The following is a 15551-nucleotide window of genomic DNA, read 5'->3' as shown; positions in this document are numbered from 1 at the left end:
GGAACAGCGAAGCCCAAAAGGACAAAAGGAAGGAGAAATCTCTGTAATGCAGAGAAAGCAGTTGAATAGAAAGGGATTTCCCACAGAAGAACCACTACTACCTCATGCTCCAGTTTCCAACTGGAGTCTCAAGTTGGCTAGGTAATATTAAGTCCATGAACAAGGAATGTCTTTTATTTATTTAGATTGTCTTTAGTCTGTTTTAATAATGTTTTGTAGTTTTGGGAAAAATTAGCTTTTTACTTACCTAGTTAAATGTATTCCTAAGTATTTTAATATTTTTGATACTACTGAAGTGAAATTATTTTCTTGATTTCATTGTTTAACCCAGAAAGAGGGAAAAATAAACAACTTAAAAGATTGATTCATACTTTTTATATTTATACTGTTTTACGTTTACCTATGTAGTTTCTTTACTAATGTTCTTTCTTCATGTGGATTTGAGTTACTTTTTAATGTGTTCTTTTATTTCAGCCCAAAGGACTCTCCTTTAGGGAAAGCCTAATAACAAATTCTCTGTTTTTGTTTATCACCTTTGTAATATCTTAATTCTCCCTGCATTATGAAGGTATAGTTTTGTTGGATAGAGAAAATTTTATTTTAAAGTATTTTTCTTTTACCACTTTCAATAATTCATTACACTTTTGGCCTTCATGGTTTCTGGTGAAAGATTAGCTGACAATTTTTTTTGAGGATCCTTTGTATTCAACAAGTAATTTTTCTTATGCTATTTATAAGAATCTTTGGCTTTGTCTTTTGAAAGTTTGATAATGATATATTGAGGGGTGAATTTCTTTGAATTTATGCTACTTACTACTTCTAAGCTTGTGGATGTGTAGATTAATTTGTAATATACAAATCTATTACTATTTTCAAATATCTGTCTTTACCCCTCTTTCTTCTGGGAATGCTATTATGCATTCATAGGTAAACTTGACAATGTCCCACAAATCTCTGAGGCTGTTAATTTTCCTCCATTCTTTCTCCTTCTCCTCAGACTGGTAAATTTGAATGGATTTACCTTCAAGCTTGCTGATTTTTTTCTTGTGACTGCTCAAATATGGTGTTGAATTCCTCTAGTGAATTTTTCATTTCAGTTATTGCACTTTTCAATTCCAGAATTTCTATTTCGTTCTTTTTAAAATTTCTCTTCATTAATAATCTCAGTTCAGTGAGACATCATCCTAATGGTTTCTTTCATTTCTTTACACATGATTTACTTTAGTTCTCTGAACATATTTAAAATCATTAATTTATAGTCTTTGTGCATTAAGTCTAACATGTGGACTTCTTTGGGGTAATTTCTATTGACAAATTTATTTTGGGGGCATGAGTCATAATTTTTGTTTCTTTAAATGTCTCATAATTTTTTGTAAACTAAGCATTTTAATAATATAATGTGGAAACTCTGAAAATCAAATTAGATTCACTTTCCTTCCCGGTCTTTGTTTTTGCTGTTGTTGTTTACTGATTTTTTCAGAATTAAATTTTTGAAGTCTATTTTTTGTCATATGTGGCTACTGAAGTCTCTGTTTCTTAGAGGTCAGATAACAACTTGACAGAGATTTCCTTAAATACCTATAATAAGCAAGTCCCCCTCTTGCAGAAAGAATCTGTGTGTTAGAGCATACCCAGTGGTTGATAACTCTGCCTTAGTCTTCATTTCCTGTTTAAATGGAGCCTCAATGTCAGATAAAAATGGAAATTTAGAATATTCTCAGAGAGATTTGTTTATTTATTTATTTTTTGACCACGTTCTGTCCCCAGCCCTAGATTCCTAGATTCCTAGATTCACAGGAATATGGCAGAGTTTTTTCAAAGCCCTCTATGAATATCTCATTGCCCTACTTTTGTACAATTTTTAAAAAGTATTAAAAATTTTTTGATGCTTATTTTTGACAAGTACCCTAAGTAAAAGATTATTTGCCCTGGTGTGCTCCAAGTCAGTTCAAATAAAAACAAGCCTAATATATGAGGTCTTCCTGGGAACCATCAGGTGTCTCAAATAATGACAGTTCTCCACAAATAGAAATTTTGAAGGAGTTCCAACCCTGTCCTATCCCCATGAATGTGCACTCTTGTTTGCAATGGTTACACAGAGCTAGAGAAGATAGGAATCAGGGTAAATAACATGCTGCAAAGCATGCCATTCTTTTTCTGGAATAAGCATTCCTGGATTATTGCAAGCCTTTGTTTAACAAAAACTCCAGGATTCTGAAAAGTTAATTCTGATAACATTACCAGTATTCTCATTGCTTTTATGGAGGAAAAGATTCCTAAAGTTCCCTTCTTTACCCTTCCCACTGATGTACTAGTTTTTATTTTTAGGTTTTTTTTTTTTTTTTTTTTTTTTTTTTTTGTGTGTGTGTGTGTGAGAGAGAGAGAGAGAGAGAAATGTTTATTTAGGTATACCACTTATAAACAACCTTTCTAAAGTTCCATTTGGAGAACTTTTGCCTTTTATTAGGAGAAAAGTAAACTCTTAATACATTCTATTCATGAATATATTTTATCTTAGCCCTACTTCTTTATTTTATATTTTCTATTATTTTTTTCAATTATTTTTAGATTTTTCTTTATTCAACTCTACTCTAATAGTCTGAAGTTCTCCTTCCTAGTTGCTTTAATATTAGTTACTATAAAGATACATCCCAAAAATATCTGAACTTACATTTTTCTCTCAATATAAAAACTAAATAATATACTAAGTACATAAAATCAGACTCAAGACAATTTTAAAACAAGCAAGAAAAATAAATCATTACAATATACTTCAGTGTCTCTAGTTTGGGAAGAAGACTTGGTGTAACCTGAACAATTACTGCTATTAATCAAGTGGTTAAAATGCACCAAACAAGATAGTACCTTTTATGTGTTGATTAATATTCACAACTCATAAGAAATGTACTATTATGCCCATTTATATATGATTAAATAACTCAGAAAATTTAAATAAAGTGTCCAAAGTCACATAGATTGCAGGTAACGATATCAGGATAGATGTCTGGGTACACCAAATTCCAGAGCCAAAACTACACTGATTTTCAAATGCTTCTCTCTTTCCATAAGGGTAAAAAAAAAATAGAGTTGGGAGAGGTATTTATATTTATAAACATAGATACCAGAAAATTGTTTTGTCACTATCTTTCATCTGGCAAAATTTTAAATATAGAGGAGAAGAACAGACCATAATGATAGATGAAAGCTAGAAGAGTGGAAACATACTGAAGAATAGCTGGAAGAAAGGGACAGCTGGGGGAGTGTGAGAAGGGAGTCAAAGAGACAGAGAAAGTCAACCTGTTTTGACGGAAGGAAACAGATGGGAGATGAGCAAAGACAAAAGGGGCCCTGTGGGTAGGTGTCATCAGTTAGAGGGCAAGTCACTGGAATTTGATCAATCGACAAGAATTTATTTACTGGACTCCTGGGCATTGTAGGAGATACAAAAGAATGTAGAGTTATTTTGGGAACAATAATGATGTAGACAAGACAGATGGCTTAAACTAGGACATTAATGCTGAAGGAAAAGGCTAGAGACAGAAGGCAGAAAGAAAGAGGTTAAGGCAATCCCCATGTGATCCAGCTTGCACATGAATCTGGAATTTTTGTAGGTATGAAAAGAAATAAATTAGAGGAAGTCCTGTAACTGCTATTGAAGCAAAGGTAAAGAATTTATAGATGGAAGGACAAAGATGACAAATAACCTAACTTTTTCTTTTCAGCTTTTGTGAATAATTAAAATGACTATTTATAAACTCAAACACACACACACACACACACACACACACAGAACAGACAATGCCTTGTGTCATTCTTCCAAATGTTAAACATGCCCACTTAGCTAAGACTGGGTGGGGCCTGATGGATGTGACTAAGTCTGATTGTGCCTGATCACCTTGTAAGGAGCCAGGAAATCTTTCTGTCTTGGAGGAAATTGCAAGTAAGACTTAAAACATGCCTAAGGACATTTAGCAATGGCATGAAGATGGATTTGCATTTGTTGAAGTGAAAGTAATTAAGGTTGGTTGGTGCCAGTGAAATGTAACCAAGCTGAGAAGTAAGACAGACTTTCCAAGTCTTTCTCCTATATTGCAAGTAACAGACTCTCCTATGTGCACTCATTTATTTTGAAGTATTTATTGATATTTTCTATAACAAAACATTAGCTACTAGGAGTCCTCCTATACACTAGGCTCTTTGCATGCATTGTTACATCAAATTCTCATAACAATAATATGCAGATGCCATATTATCCCCATTTTATAAAGGAGAAAAATGAAATTGGTTAAGTAACTTATCCAAGATTACACAGTCAGTAGGTGAAAGAGTAGGAATTTATACTCTAATCTGTTTTATTTCTTTTACCTTGTGCCACATGTTAGGCACTGAGGATATACAAATTAGGATTTGGCAGTCCTCACCCATAAGGAACATATAGACTAGCTGAGAGACCCAGAGCCAAGCAATTGTAATATGATTGCCATAAAGACATATACCAAATTTGCCTGGGAGTGTCAGAGACTTCTTAAAAATATACTTTAAGAATTGATAACCATTTCTAAGGTGATGAAAACAGAGATTCACTTCTCTTACATATAAAGTAATATATGCAAAGACCAAGAGGCAAAAAACCTTTGAATTATTTAGTAAAAACTCCACAGAGTTCAGAAGGATTAAAATATAACATGTAGAAGTACAGTAAGAGATGAGAAAAGCACTTGTATCTGAGGCTAAAGAATTTATATTTTATCTTTTGGGAACTGAAGAATCATCAAAATCAGTTCTGTGAAGAGTTTGATCAATAAAAGATTTTCTACACAGCTTTATGTCATAGGGTCTGTAAGGGTCTAAAAACTTAAGGCCTAGCAATGATCTAAAGGTCACAGCTAAGTAGCAATGCAGCCTTACAAATGAAGACTCCACTCAAATTTGATAGGAGGTGTTTGGAAGACAGCAGCATGCCCCAGAGGTTTCCTCAGTGATGAAAATAGTGAAAAGATTAGAATGTAAATTTGCATTGAAGTACATTGGCTAGTGATTTCATTTGTACATTTGCTCATTCAAAACACACACACACATTCACACACTAGGTGGTCATAGTCTTGGTAGCAACAATATTTCAATAACAATATCCCCAAATAGTGGTGGATGACTTTTGAAATGACATGACTGATCTCTTAAAAACTGACTTCAGTTATGACATTAGTGGGACCTGTTAAGAGATTTTTGGAACAACAGCTAAGTCTATTTGGAGAATGCACATAGAGAGTACCCTGGAAGATCTCTATCCTGGGCACACTAAGTGAACACAATTAACTTCACAATTTGACTGCTATCCTCAAGAGAAATGGAGGGTGTTCAGGGAACAACTACACTTTTTTATCCACCCAACAAAGGCCAGTGTCTAGGAGAAGGTAAATAGAAAAGTACCAATTGCATATATCCAAGATAATTGGACACACCCTTAGGTTTCAGAATTGACACACTTCCTCAATTGGATGAGATACCAAAAAAGACTAAAGTCACATATATATATATATATATATATATATATATATATATATATATATATATATATATATATAAATGAATATGTAATATAGTAAATGGAGGTTGTCATTCCTGCTACCAATTATCTCTGTGGTCATAAACAAGCTACTTCCTTTACCTGGGTTTCAATTTTCTCATCTAAACCAGAAAGAAATTAGGTCTGATGATCTCTGATGTCCCTTCCAGTTATGATATTGTATTAGGATTCAAGATGGTTACTATCAACTTGCAGTTATAATGTGTAAATAATACATAAGATTTTCCTTTTCCTAGGAACTGCTGTATAAAAATGACCCAACAGATGCAGAATTTACATCTTTCCCAGTCAAAGAAGCACAGTGCCCCATCGTCCCCCAATGCTGCCAAACGCTTGTACCGGAATCTCTCAGAGAAACTGAAAGGGAGCCACTCCTCATTTGATGAGGCCTATTTTAGAACAAGAACTGATCGGCTGGGTCTTAGGAAGACCTCGGTGGTAACAACAAAACTCTTTTTAGTCTTCTGTCAATTAGATTTGTTTATTTACGTTTGGGTTTAAAGAAATTCTAAGATGATTCACATTCATTTCTGAAGCTCATATTTTTACAGTTTTATGCTGAAATAGAATCTGTCAAGATGGGAAGTGCACCTATCCATGATTGTGGACAAAGTATGAGTGATTATGAGATTTTTCCTTTCTTTTTCTTAACTTCTTTCCCTTTAATGTTTCTTTCACTACTAGACCAAAGAAACCAATCAAAAAAGTAGCTGTTTGACAAATATGGACTCTCAGGTTAAATAGTTTTTTTTGAGAAGTCCAGTAATCATTCAAATAATAGTATTAATATTACTTACTTACATCTAATGTATAATCCACATGCTTTTCAAAGACATAAAATAGAATCCAGGCAAAGAATGCATATTTACTATATAATAGCTAGGAGTAGAAGGGATAAATAGCAAAAAAAAAAAAAGAAGAAGAAGAAGAAAGAAAGAAAGAAAAAGAAAATATATGATCTAGATAGGGCAGAGGGGTGGGAGGGGAAGGGAGAGGGCAGGGGGTTAGCAATGATGGTGGAATGTGATAGACATCATTATCCAAAGTACATGTATGAAGACATGAATTGGTGTGAACATACTTTATAAAAAAAACAGAGATATGAAAAATTGTGCTCTATATGTGTAATAAGAATTGTAATGCATTCTACTGTCATATATTTAAAAAATAAATTCAATTAAATATTTTTAAAAAGAAAGAAAATATATGAGCATGAAAAGAGAAACACACATACCAAAAACCTAGGCAAATAGACTACATGAAATTTATTATGACACTTATCTTTGAGTTCTCAGGCAGTGAAAGCAGAAAAGGAAACAGAACTGGTTTTGGCATCCCATTAGCTGATAACTGAAAGTGTTATCAGTCCATCAAGAGAAATGAGTATTTTCCTGCTGCTACGTCATCTGGCCTGCATAGATGTCATAGTAAACTAGGTGACAACAAATAGCAAAGAGAAGTATTGGCAATACCGTAGATGTTCTCATATGGTAGTCTTCTATATTGGCCCTCAGTAAAATCTGAGCGCATAACATGCACATGTTCAACACAGGTATTTTTGCAAGGTTATAATGGCTCCATTTGTTTGAACTTAAAACAGAAGTGAGTCCTGACCTTTCCAGATAGAAGCAAGTTAGAATTTGCCAACAAAAGCATAGAGCAGGAAATGACTAAAGAATGAAGGTAAATATGGATCATGAGAAATCAGAAATACTAAGAATCAAAAACAAATACACACTATGGACAGGGCAGCATTTTAACTTTGAACTCATTTGTTTTCTAATACATTTTCTTGTTTCTAACTCATCTTCTGGGAGGGTTTGGCTGTGGTTAAGTTGCAGCCCAAGCATCAGAGACCTTTCAGTTTAGCAGATTGTGGACAAAACATTTTTCACTCAGCAGCTATTCTATAGCAAAGAGAACTGCATACAAAAATAGCTCTATTCCCTGGGTTCCCACTGTCAAAATGAGCATTTGCATAATCACTTCATATTTTCCTTAGTTCCCATTTTGTGGGGAGTACTCAGTTAAAGCCAACCAGCAGTCTTTGAGACAATCAATTTTTAATAAGACTTTTTAAAAATAAAAACTGCCCATCTAAACATTTGGTCACCACAGATCTTCCACATGCTAATCAGGCAACTATGGTGCTAGGTCAAGATCAATGGTATTTCAACATTTTAAAGACCAAGCAACTCTTGGAGAAGATACCAGATAAATATGTAAGTAGTGTATGTGTTGGTCTCTTCCTATGAGCTACAGAAATGATGTAAGAGAATTCCAGAGCACTTCTTCATTGCTAATCCTTTGAAAGAACCATATTGTCCATAGATATCTTTTTCTGTAGCTGGCTTGTTTATTTCATTCTGGCCCTCTCAGGTCCCCAGTTAGTTACAGAGTCCCTGAAACCCTCCCTGGACATTGCCACTTGTGCCCCTCACCACAGGGCTCAGAAATGCCAGGTGTCCAATGGTTGGGGCTCCGGGTTAAGAAAGTATGGAAGTAGAGACCAAGAGGCTAGGAATAGGGGCATCAGCTCATAGGCACTGGGAAGTGCTTAGTGATCTATAAACAGAGAAGTGACATGCAGTATGTATTATTATGGTTCAGATAAGAGGATCCCCCCAAATGTTCACTTGTGAGACAATGCAAGAATTTTCAGAGGTGAAATGATTAGATTTTGAGAAATTAGATTGTGACCCAATCTGCGTATTGATCCATTTGAATGGATTAACTAAGCAGTAATGGTAGGCAGGCAAGGTATAGCTTATCTAGAGGAGGTATGTCACTGGTGGTATGCCTTTGGGAATATATTTTGTCCCTGATGAAAAGAATTCTCTCTGTTTCCTTGTTGCCACGTCTGGAGCCACATTCCTCCACCATACCCTTCCACTATGATGTTCTGCTCACTTTGGGCCCAAAGCAATGGAGTTGGCCATCTATTGACTGAAACCATGAGCCCCAAATAAACTTCTCCTCCTCTACATTATTCTTTTCAGGACTTTTGGTTACAATGACCAAAAATTTACTAAAATATGTATATTTTAGGAAGATTATTCTTGTGACAGTACAGGAGACCAAGAGTAGCAGCAGATAGGTCACTGCGACAAGTCAAGACAAAGGATGATAAAACTTGCAGATGGAGAGGAAGGGGATGAGCTTGAAAGAAACTGTACTCTCCATATCAAACCAGCCCTGATTAAACTACATGTGCTAACATTATCTATGCCAGCATTCCCCAACCTGTGTTCTATAGCACACTATTCCAGGTGTAGGTAGAGCTAAATACAATAAAACACATGTAAAAATAATTGACATCAGATATCCTACAGTCAATAATTGAGTGACTTAGTTTAACCTAATGTTTACCATATTTATTTGACTATATGCTACTTTCTTCACAAGAACATCTTTTAATGACCTATCAAACATTATTCTTTCCACAGAGAATTGGTTTAAGATGTTTATTTTGTGCTTACTTACAAACTAGCACTGCTATACAGTGCAGTATTTTCTCAGTTCATCTACTTATAATATCTGTTCAATGCCCATTGGAAAGTAAGCAGAGACCACAAGAATGGGATCCTAATTAGAGTAACTTATACTCCATGTATGTATAATAATTTGTCAAAATACATTGTACTGTCATGTGTATCTAAAAAGAACAAATAGAAAGGAAGGAAGGAAGGAAGGAAGGAAGGAAGGAAGGAAGGAAGGAAGGAAGGAAGGAAGGAAGGAAGGAAGGAAGGAAGACGGGCAGGTCCAATCCAGTGTTTACTTGGTAGACCTTAGGATTAATCTTGGTTATGCAACTATCTGTATATAAGTGGGCACATAGTCCCTGAAGCAATCTTTAAAGTTCAGTATAGCTATGCCACAAAGACACACTGGTCTAGCAAACTATACTAACCTGCTTTCACTCTTCTCCAGAATTTCCAGGGCAACGAAGCCATGTTTGAAGCAGTTGAGCAGCAAGACATTGATGCTGTGCAGCTCCTCCTGTACCAGTACACACCAGAAGAGCTAGACCTCAACACGCCTAACAGTGAGGGACTAACGCCCCTGGATATTGCCATCATGACCAACAATGTGCCCATTGCTAGGATTCTTCTGAGGACAGGAGCTAGAGAAAGTCCACACTGTAAGTAAGCCTGAGAATAGAATTGCCTACTAGTAGAGCTAGATCTCTGCTTTAAACTACTGAAATAACCATTGCTGATCTTCCAAGTAAGAATGGTTGCCTACTCAAAGGCTCTGAAACCCTTTACAAATTTTCTGGACTTTCAGGCAAAGAGCAATTGTGTTTTTCAGTCTAAGCATTTAATTGCATTTTAATTCAATATGATGAATGATATTGAAAAGGGATAAAAGAATTTTATCCCAAGCTTTCAAATATGTAAGATACTTCCAAAGATGATGCAGAGTAGGAGACACACATATTTTAAAAAAATGAGTACGTATGTGTTTCTGTTTCTGTATCTACAGTTAATGTTGTGGCTTCATTCATTCATTCAACAAGCAATGAGTGCGGGGAACTGTTCTAGGTACTAAGAGTACAGTAGTAAAAGAGAAAAACTGTCTCCTCCTAATGGAGGAGACTTCCAAAAAGCATGTAAATAGATAAAATGTAAATTCAAAGAGTGATAAATTCCATGAAAAAAAAATTTAATATTTATTTTTTTAGTTCTCGGCGGACACAACATCTTTGTTTGTATGTGGGGGCTGAGGATCGAACCCGGGCCACACGCATGCCAGGCGAGCGCGCTACTGCTTGAGCCACATCCCCAGCCCATGAAAAAAATTTTAATGAGTGGCTAGAGATTGATGGGAGGAGACCATATTAAACTTTTTACACAAGGAAAGCTTTTCTGGTTTGATGATATTTTAGTTAAGTCCTAGATAATATAAAGAAATTATCCATGAAAAGATGTGGGGGTCAAATTCTGGGCATATTGTGTAGAAAATAGAAAGATGCTGAGCAGGCAGGGATGAGATCAATGTATTGCAAGAATAAGAAGGCCAAAGGAGCTAGCAAAGTATCAAATGGGAACATAGTGGCCAAGGAAGAAGTCACTAGGACCCGACTGAGCAGGTCCTTGAGACCATGCTAAAATGTTTCACACTGATGACTGAATGGGATAAGAAGGTGGTGGAGCAGTTTAGGCAGGTATATGCCATAGTCTGCTGTCCATGAAAAGATCACAGTGGTGCTAGAGTCAGTACAGTGGCAAGGATGCTGTGAATGGTAAGACCAGTTAAGAGTCTATTGTAACAGAGAGGTAGACAGACACTGGTTTCTTTGACTAATAGGATCATGATGTTGGCCAGTGGCAGAATTCTAAACACACACACATGATTTATTAAGATATTATATATGTATAATAATATTATGTCATAATAAGCACATACATATATATGCTTTATTAAGATATAATCCTCACATCATATAATTCATCTGTTTAATTTGATTATCTTTAGAATATGCACAGTCATGAAGACATCACCACAGTCAGTTTTAGAACTTCATCATTCCCAAAAGAAACCTCATGGCCTTTTGTGACTGGCTTCTTTCTGAATCTGCTTCCAAGTAGAATCTGTGATAGTAACTGCAGAGGCAGCTGCTTAGGGGCCAGTGGCAGACCCTGCCCAGAATTGTGCAGGTAATACCATATAGCATCAGTCTGTGCCAGGCACTATTCTGAGTTCTTTACATGTATTGACTCCTTTAATCCTCAAAACACCATTTTGGGATAGATACTCATAGTCTCTTTGGTGCAAACTCTCTGACCTAATGACCACAGTGGCTCTCTGCCACTGTTTTTTATGTTTCCTAAAAGAAAAAAAGTAAACACTTCAAACTGTTAGTTTCTTTAATACTGCTTCACTTATTTCCATGTAGGGAGACCCAAAAGGCTGGAAGAGAAGTAAATGACTATATAATTTGAGAACACATCTCTACTCCTACATTTCATAAACCACTACTACCCAAAGACTGGATATGGAGGCAGATCCTTATATCAGAAAATTCTTTATCTGAAAAATGTTAAGCTTACCACATCCATGTCAGAGAGAGTGAGGATTTGGGTTCAATAGTATTGGGGCTCCTCAAAAGCACTCCATAGTCAAAGTGCTGCTCCTTTTCTGGTGAAACTAGAGGTTTTGGAGGGATGGCAAATTAGGATGGAATAAATCAAAAGGTCACTTTTGTTGCCTTCTGATTCATTTGGCAATAATGTCTGTCCTGGAGACTCAGTGAGAGAGGGATGGAGAGAGAATCAGAAGGTCTGACCATGGAGAAAGCAGACTTAGCCCCATTCTATAGGAACAAGGGGACTATTCATCCAGAAGTTGCCTCAGCCGTCCTGCACTGGGTTGGATGAAACATTAGTCCTACTTACCTGAGACACTGTGGCGAATTCTGCATTTTTCCCTGAGAACAGTAAGACTTCTAACCTCTCAAAGCCCCCATGTGCATAAATGAACCTCCATAACTGAACTTGAGGAATAACTATCTAGTTAAGCCAAAACCAAAGTTGTCCAAGAGGTCCCTATTTTCTCTGGGAAGATAAGCACATTATCATTACAAAGTTGCAAAGGACAGAGAGTGAGAGATAAGCCCAGGCTTCAGCTATGAAATATGACACCTAAGTCACCAGGACCACCCAAGAAGTCAAAGAGATAATACCACACGTAGACTGACACATGTGTAAAAAAAAAAATGGCAAAGGAATATTGATTGAGAGCCTATGAAGTCTGCATACACAGTATCTCTGGTGTTTACATTTACCCATCATTATGATATCTCAATTCAATTTTGAAGATAAGAAATCTGTGATTCTTGCAGGTTATGTGACTGAGCAAAGGTCACACATCTAGCAACAAACAGGGATGTCAGGGACTCAAGTCCCCATCTGTGGGATGTCAATACCTGGGATCCTACACAAACTCACTGACTTTCTAGGTAACCAGTATGGAGGGCAGTGGCTACTAGAAGCCCACATCTTTCCCTGTGTGATGTTCCCTAAAATCCTATGGTGCATTTCTTTGTTCTGTTCTGTAACTGAGGTGCCATTTGTGTTGGAGATTGACAGGATAGAAGAACACACTGTTTTGGGGAGTTTTGATACTTTCTTTTTAAAAAAATATTTATTTTTTAGTTGGACACAATATCTTTATTTATTTATTTTTATGTGGTGTTGAGAATCAAACCCAGGGCCTTGCATGTGCTAGGCGAGTGCTCTACCGCAGAGCCACAACCCCAGCCCAGTTTTGATACTTTCTATACCAAGTTCAAAAGAAATAGAATTGCTTCTGTTCATGAGTATGAGCTTCCCCAAGAGAAAAAACAGCCACAATGTTATAAGCAAACACCTGCTACAAGCCATTCCCAAGAAGTGGGAGAAACAGGATATAAGAAAAACAACAATGAGACCTTGAGTTCTTATACTGTTTTTACACACAGAAAAAAAAAAAATGCTTTTGTCTACATCTTCTCACCTGATCTCCGCAACTGGCTTGTGAGGTAGGAGTTGTTTTTCTAATTTTACCAGCAAAAAATAATAGAATAAAAAAAGTTAAATAGTTTACCTAACATAAAGAAGCTAACAGGTGGTGGAGTCATGATTTGAACCCAGGTCATCTGTACCCAGTGCTTTGGTATTTGTAGAAAAGCTTTAGCAAATTCACTGTTATACAAGAGATGTTCAGTTCCTTTCTTCCCTGGTTCTCCATCTGCTCCTCTAATGACTATCAAATATTTCAAAACAGAGAAAATGGTTTCTAATATAGCTAATTTTATTTACTTACTTCCCCTATGCATTTCATTCTGAAAACTAGCCCTATACTCTTTTCACTATGCCAACCAAGGATCCTAACACAATTCAGAAGAAACTCCTCTGTAAAAAGAATCACAATGACACAGTTTGGTTTAGGGATTTACTTCCAAAGCCACTGGTCAGACCTGCCTTTAGCCCCTAGATCACAGAGCTAGATGGAGGTATTCTTTACAAACATGGCTTGATACTCAACCAGGCACATTTCCTTACTCATAAGAAAAGCCCAAGAAGCTGCCATCCACAGCTGCATATTCCTCTGAGGTTATATATAGAACCCCAGCCCAATGGTTAGATGAATTTGCTATCTTTATCCAGTAACTGTCTTCAGTTCCTCCCACCTGCAAGCAAGTAACACAAAGTACAGCCATCCCTCATTATCCAGAGGATATGTTCCAAGACCCTTAGTGGATGCTTCGAACTACAGATAGCATCAACCCCTATACAAACTCTCTTTCCTATACACACATACCTATAATAAAGTTTAATGTATGAGTTAGGCACAGTAACAGATTAGCAACAACAATAACAAAATAAAACAATTATAAAATAAAATAAAACAATTATAATGATAAAACATCATTACTATTGTATTTTGGGGTAATTATTAAGTAAAATAAGGGTTACTAGAACAAAAGTACTGCAGTATCATGACAACTGATCTGATTACTAAGACCATTACAAAGTGACTAACAGGTGGGTAGTGTATACAGCATGGATACAATAGGCAAAGAGATGATTCTCATTCTGGTGGTATAGAGCAGGACAGTATGAGATTTTATCACACTACTCAGAACAACATGTAATTTAAAACTTATGAATTACTTCTGGAATTTTTCATTTGATATCTTTGGACTACACTTGGCCAAGGGTAACTGAAATTGTGGAAAGTGAAACCAGGAATGGGGAGCTGACTACTGTAATACTCGTATCCACAGAAGCAAACATCAGCCATTATTGAAGTAGAATCCCAAGTACTACCCTGCAGACTGTGGTGCTGAGCCTAGGAAACAGGCACAGAATCTGAAAGAAGGGATCACAAGACACCTGCAGCTATGCCACTGAGGATTTCCCAGTCACTGTGATTCATGATCAATTGAACAGCTGCTATTTGAGAAAATCAATATATCTCTGTATAAAAACCCCCAGTCACACACTCCTCCCTTTTTCTAACTAACTCATATTTTGCCCCTACCCTGCAATCACAGTTCAACAGTCTCCAGGCAGAATTGCTAAATTATCAATGAGGGCCTTGCCTTTCTGAGGCTGCCATTGGTTTGGCATCAGTAAGGTCCTAGAAACACTAAAGAAACTAGCTCCTCTGGGTGTCTACCATTTATGAATCTGGTCACTCATGTGTGTTTGATCTTATCCTTGGATCCTAGTACCTAGGACATAGTGGATTCTCAGAAAATCTCAGGTGAAACCTCAGTCTTTGTAGTAGCCCATCTTATTTTGCTGGGAATCACAGATACTGAGTTCTGTGTATGTATGTCCACACATGTGTGTGCAATTGACATACATACATATACACAGTGCATGGGGAAATGCCTGGAAGTCATCTAGTAATTTAGAATTGGAGGCACTCTTGCCTGCTGCTGGGGTATTCCAGTTACTGCTGGGGGTTTTCAATGAAGCCTGGTGTTTGCATTTTGGCAGTGTTAACACAGACCTGTGAGAATAGCTAAGTACTCCTCCACCTTAGACCTGACCTTTCCCTTAGTGAGTTCTCTGGTCTCTCCAGACCCCCTTACCTCCCACTGCATGTCTCAGTGAGCTCTTCTCTCTCACCATCTCTCTTGATGCTGCCTGTGGAAACAGGAAGTGTCACCTAGAATTCCTTATGTTCAGTTACTTCATAAAATGTGACTGTAGAGCAGCTGTCATCCAGGGATGGTGTGGACACCAGCATTACAATCTTGGCAGGCTGGTCAGGATGCACCCCTCACTCCTGCAGTAGCTGGGGGCTTGTGTTAGTTCTGGGACTGGTTCAGGCCATGTCTAAAAGGTGTGACTATAAACTAATGAGGCTGGCTTTGTGTAAACAAACACAGCAGAAAGTCTAAAACCCAAGCGAATGTTATCCTTCAATATGGTCCTCCCGGGAGACCCCACACTCCATCCAACAATGC

At 36.8% G+C, this 15551-nt stretch overlaps 1 protein-coding gene across 2 annotated transcripts in view; it reads left to right on the top strand.

Moving 5' to 3' along the window:
- The window catches only part of Ankfn1 (ankyrin repeat and fibronectin type III domain containing 1), a 146804-nt gene that overhangs the window by 11730 nt on the left and 119523 nt on the right, over positions 1-15551 (top strand). The window contains exons 4-5 of one of the 2 annotated variants that reach the window (XM_027950358.1): positions 5824-6025; positions 9518-9728. In XM_027950358.1, coding sequence (XP_027806159.1) covers positions 5824-6025; positions 9518-9728 — 413 coding nt within the window. Of the gene's footprint in view, positions 1-5823; positions 6026-9517; positions 9729-15551 lie in introns of those variants that run through there. The other variant, XM_027950357.3, reaches the window with a different exon arrangement.

Source organism: Marmota flaviventris, chromosome 17 (genome assembly GCF_047511675.1).
Source record: "Marmota flaviventris isolate mMarFla1 chromosome 17, mMarFla1.hap1, whole genome shotgun sequence".
Taxonomy (NCBI): Eukaryota; Metazoa; Chordata; class Mammalia; order Rodentia; family Sciuridae; genus Marmota; species Marmota flaviventris.
Note: the sequence above shows the minus strand (reverse complement) of the source record. Positions and strands in the feature narration are given on the sequence as shown.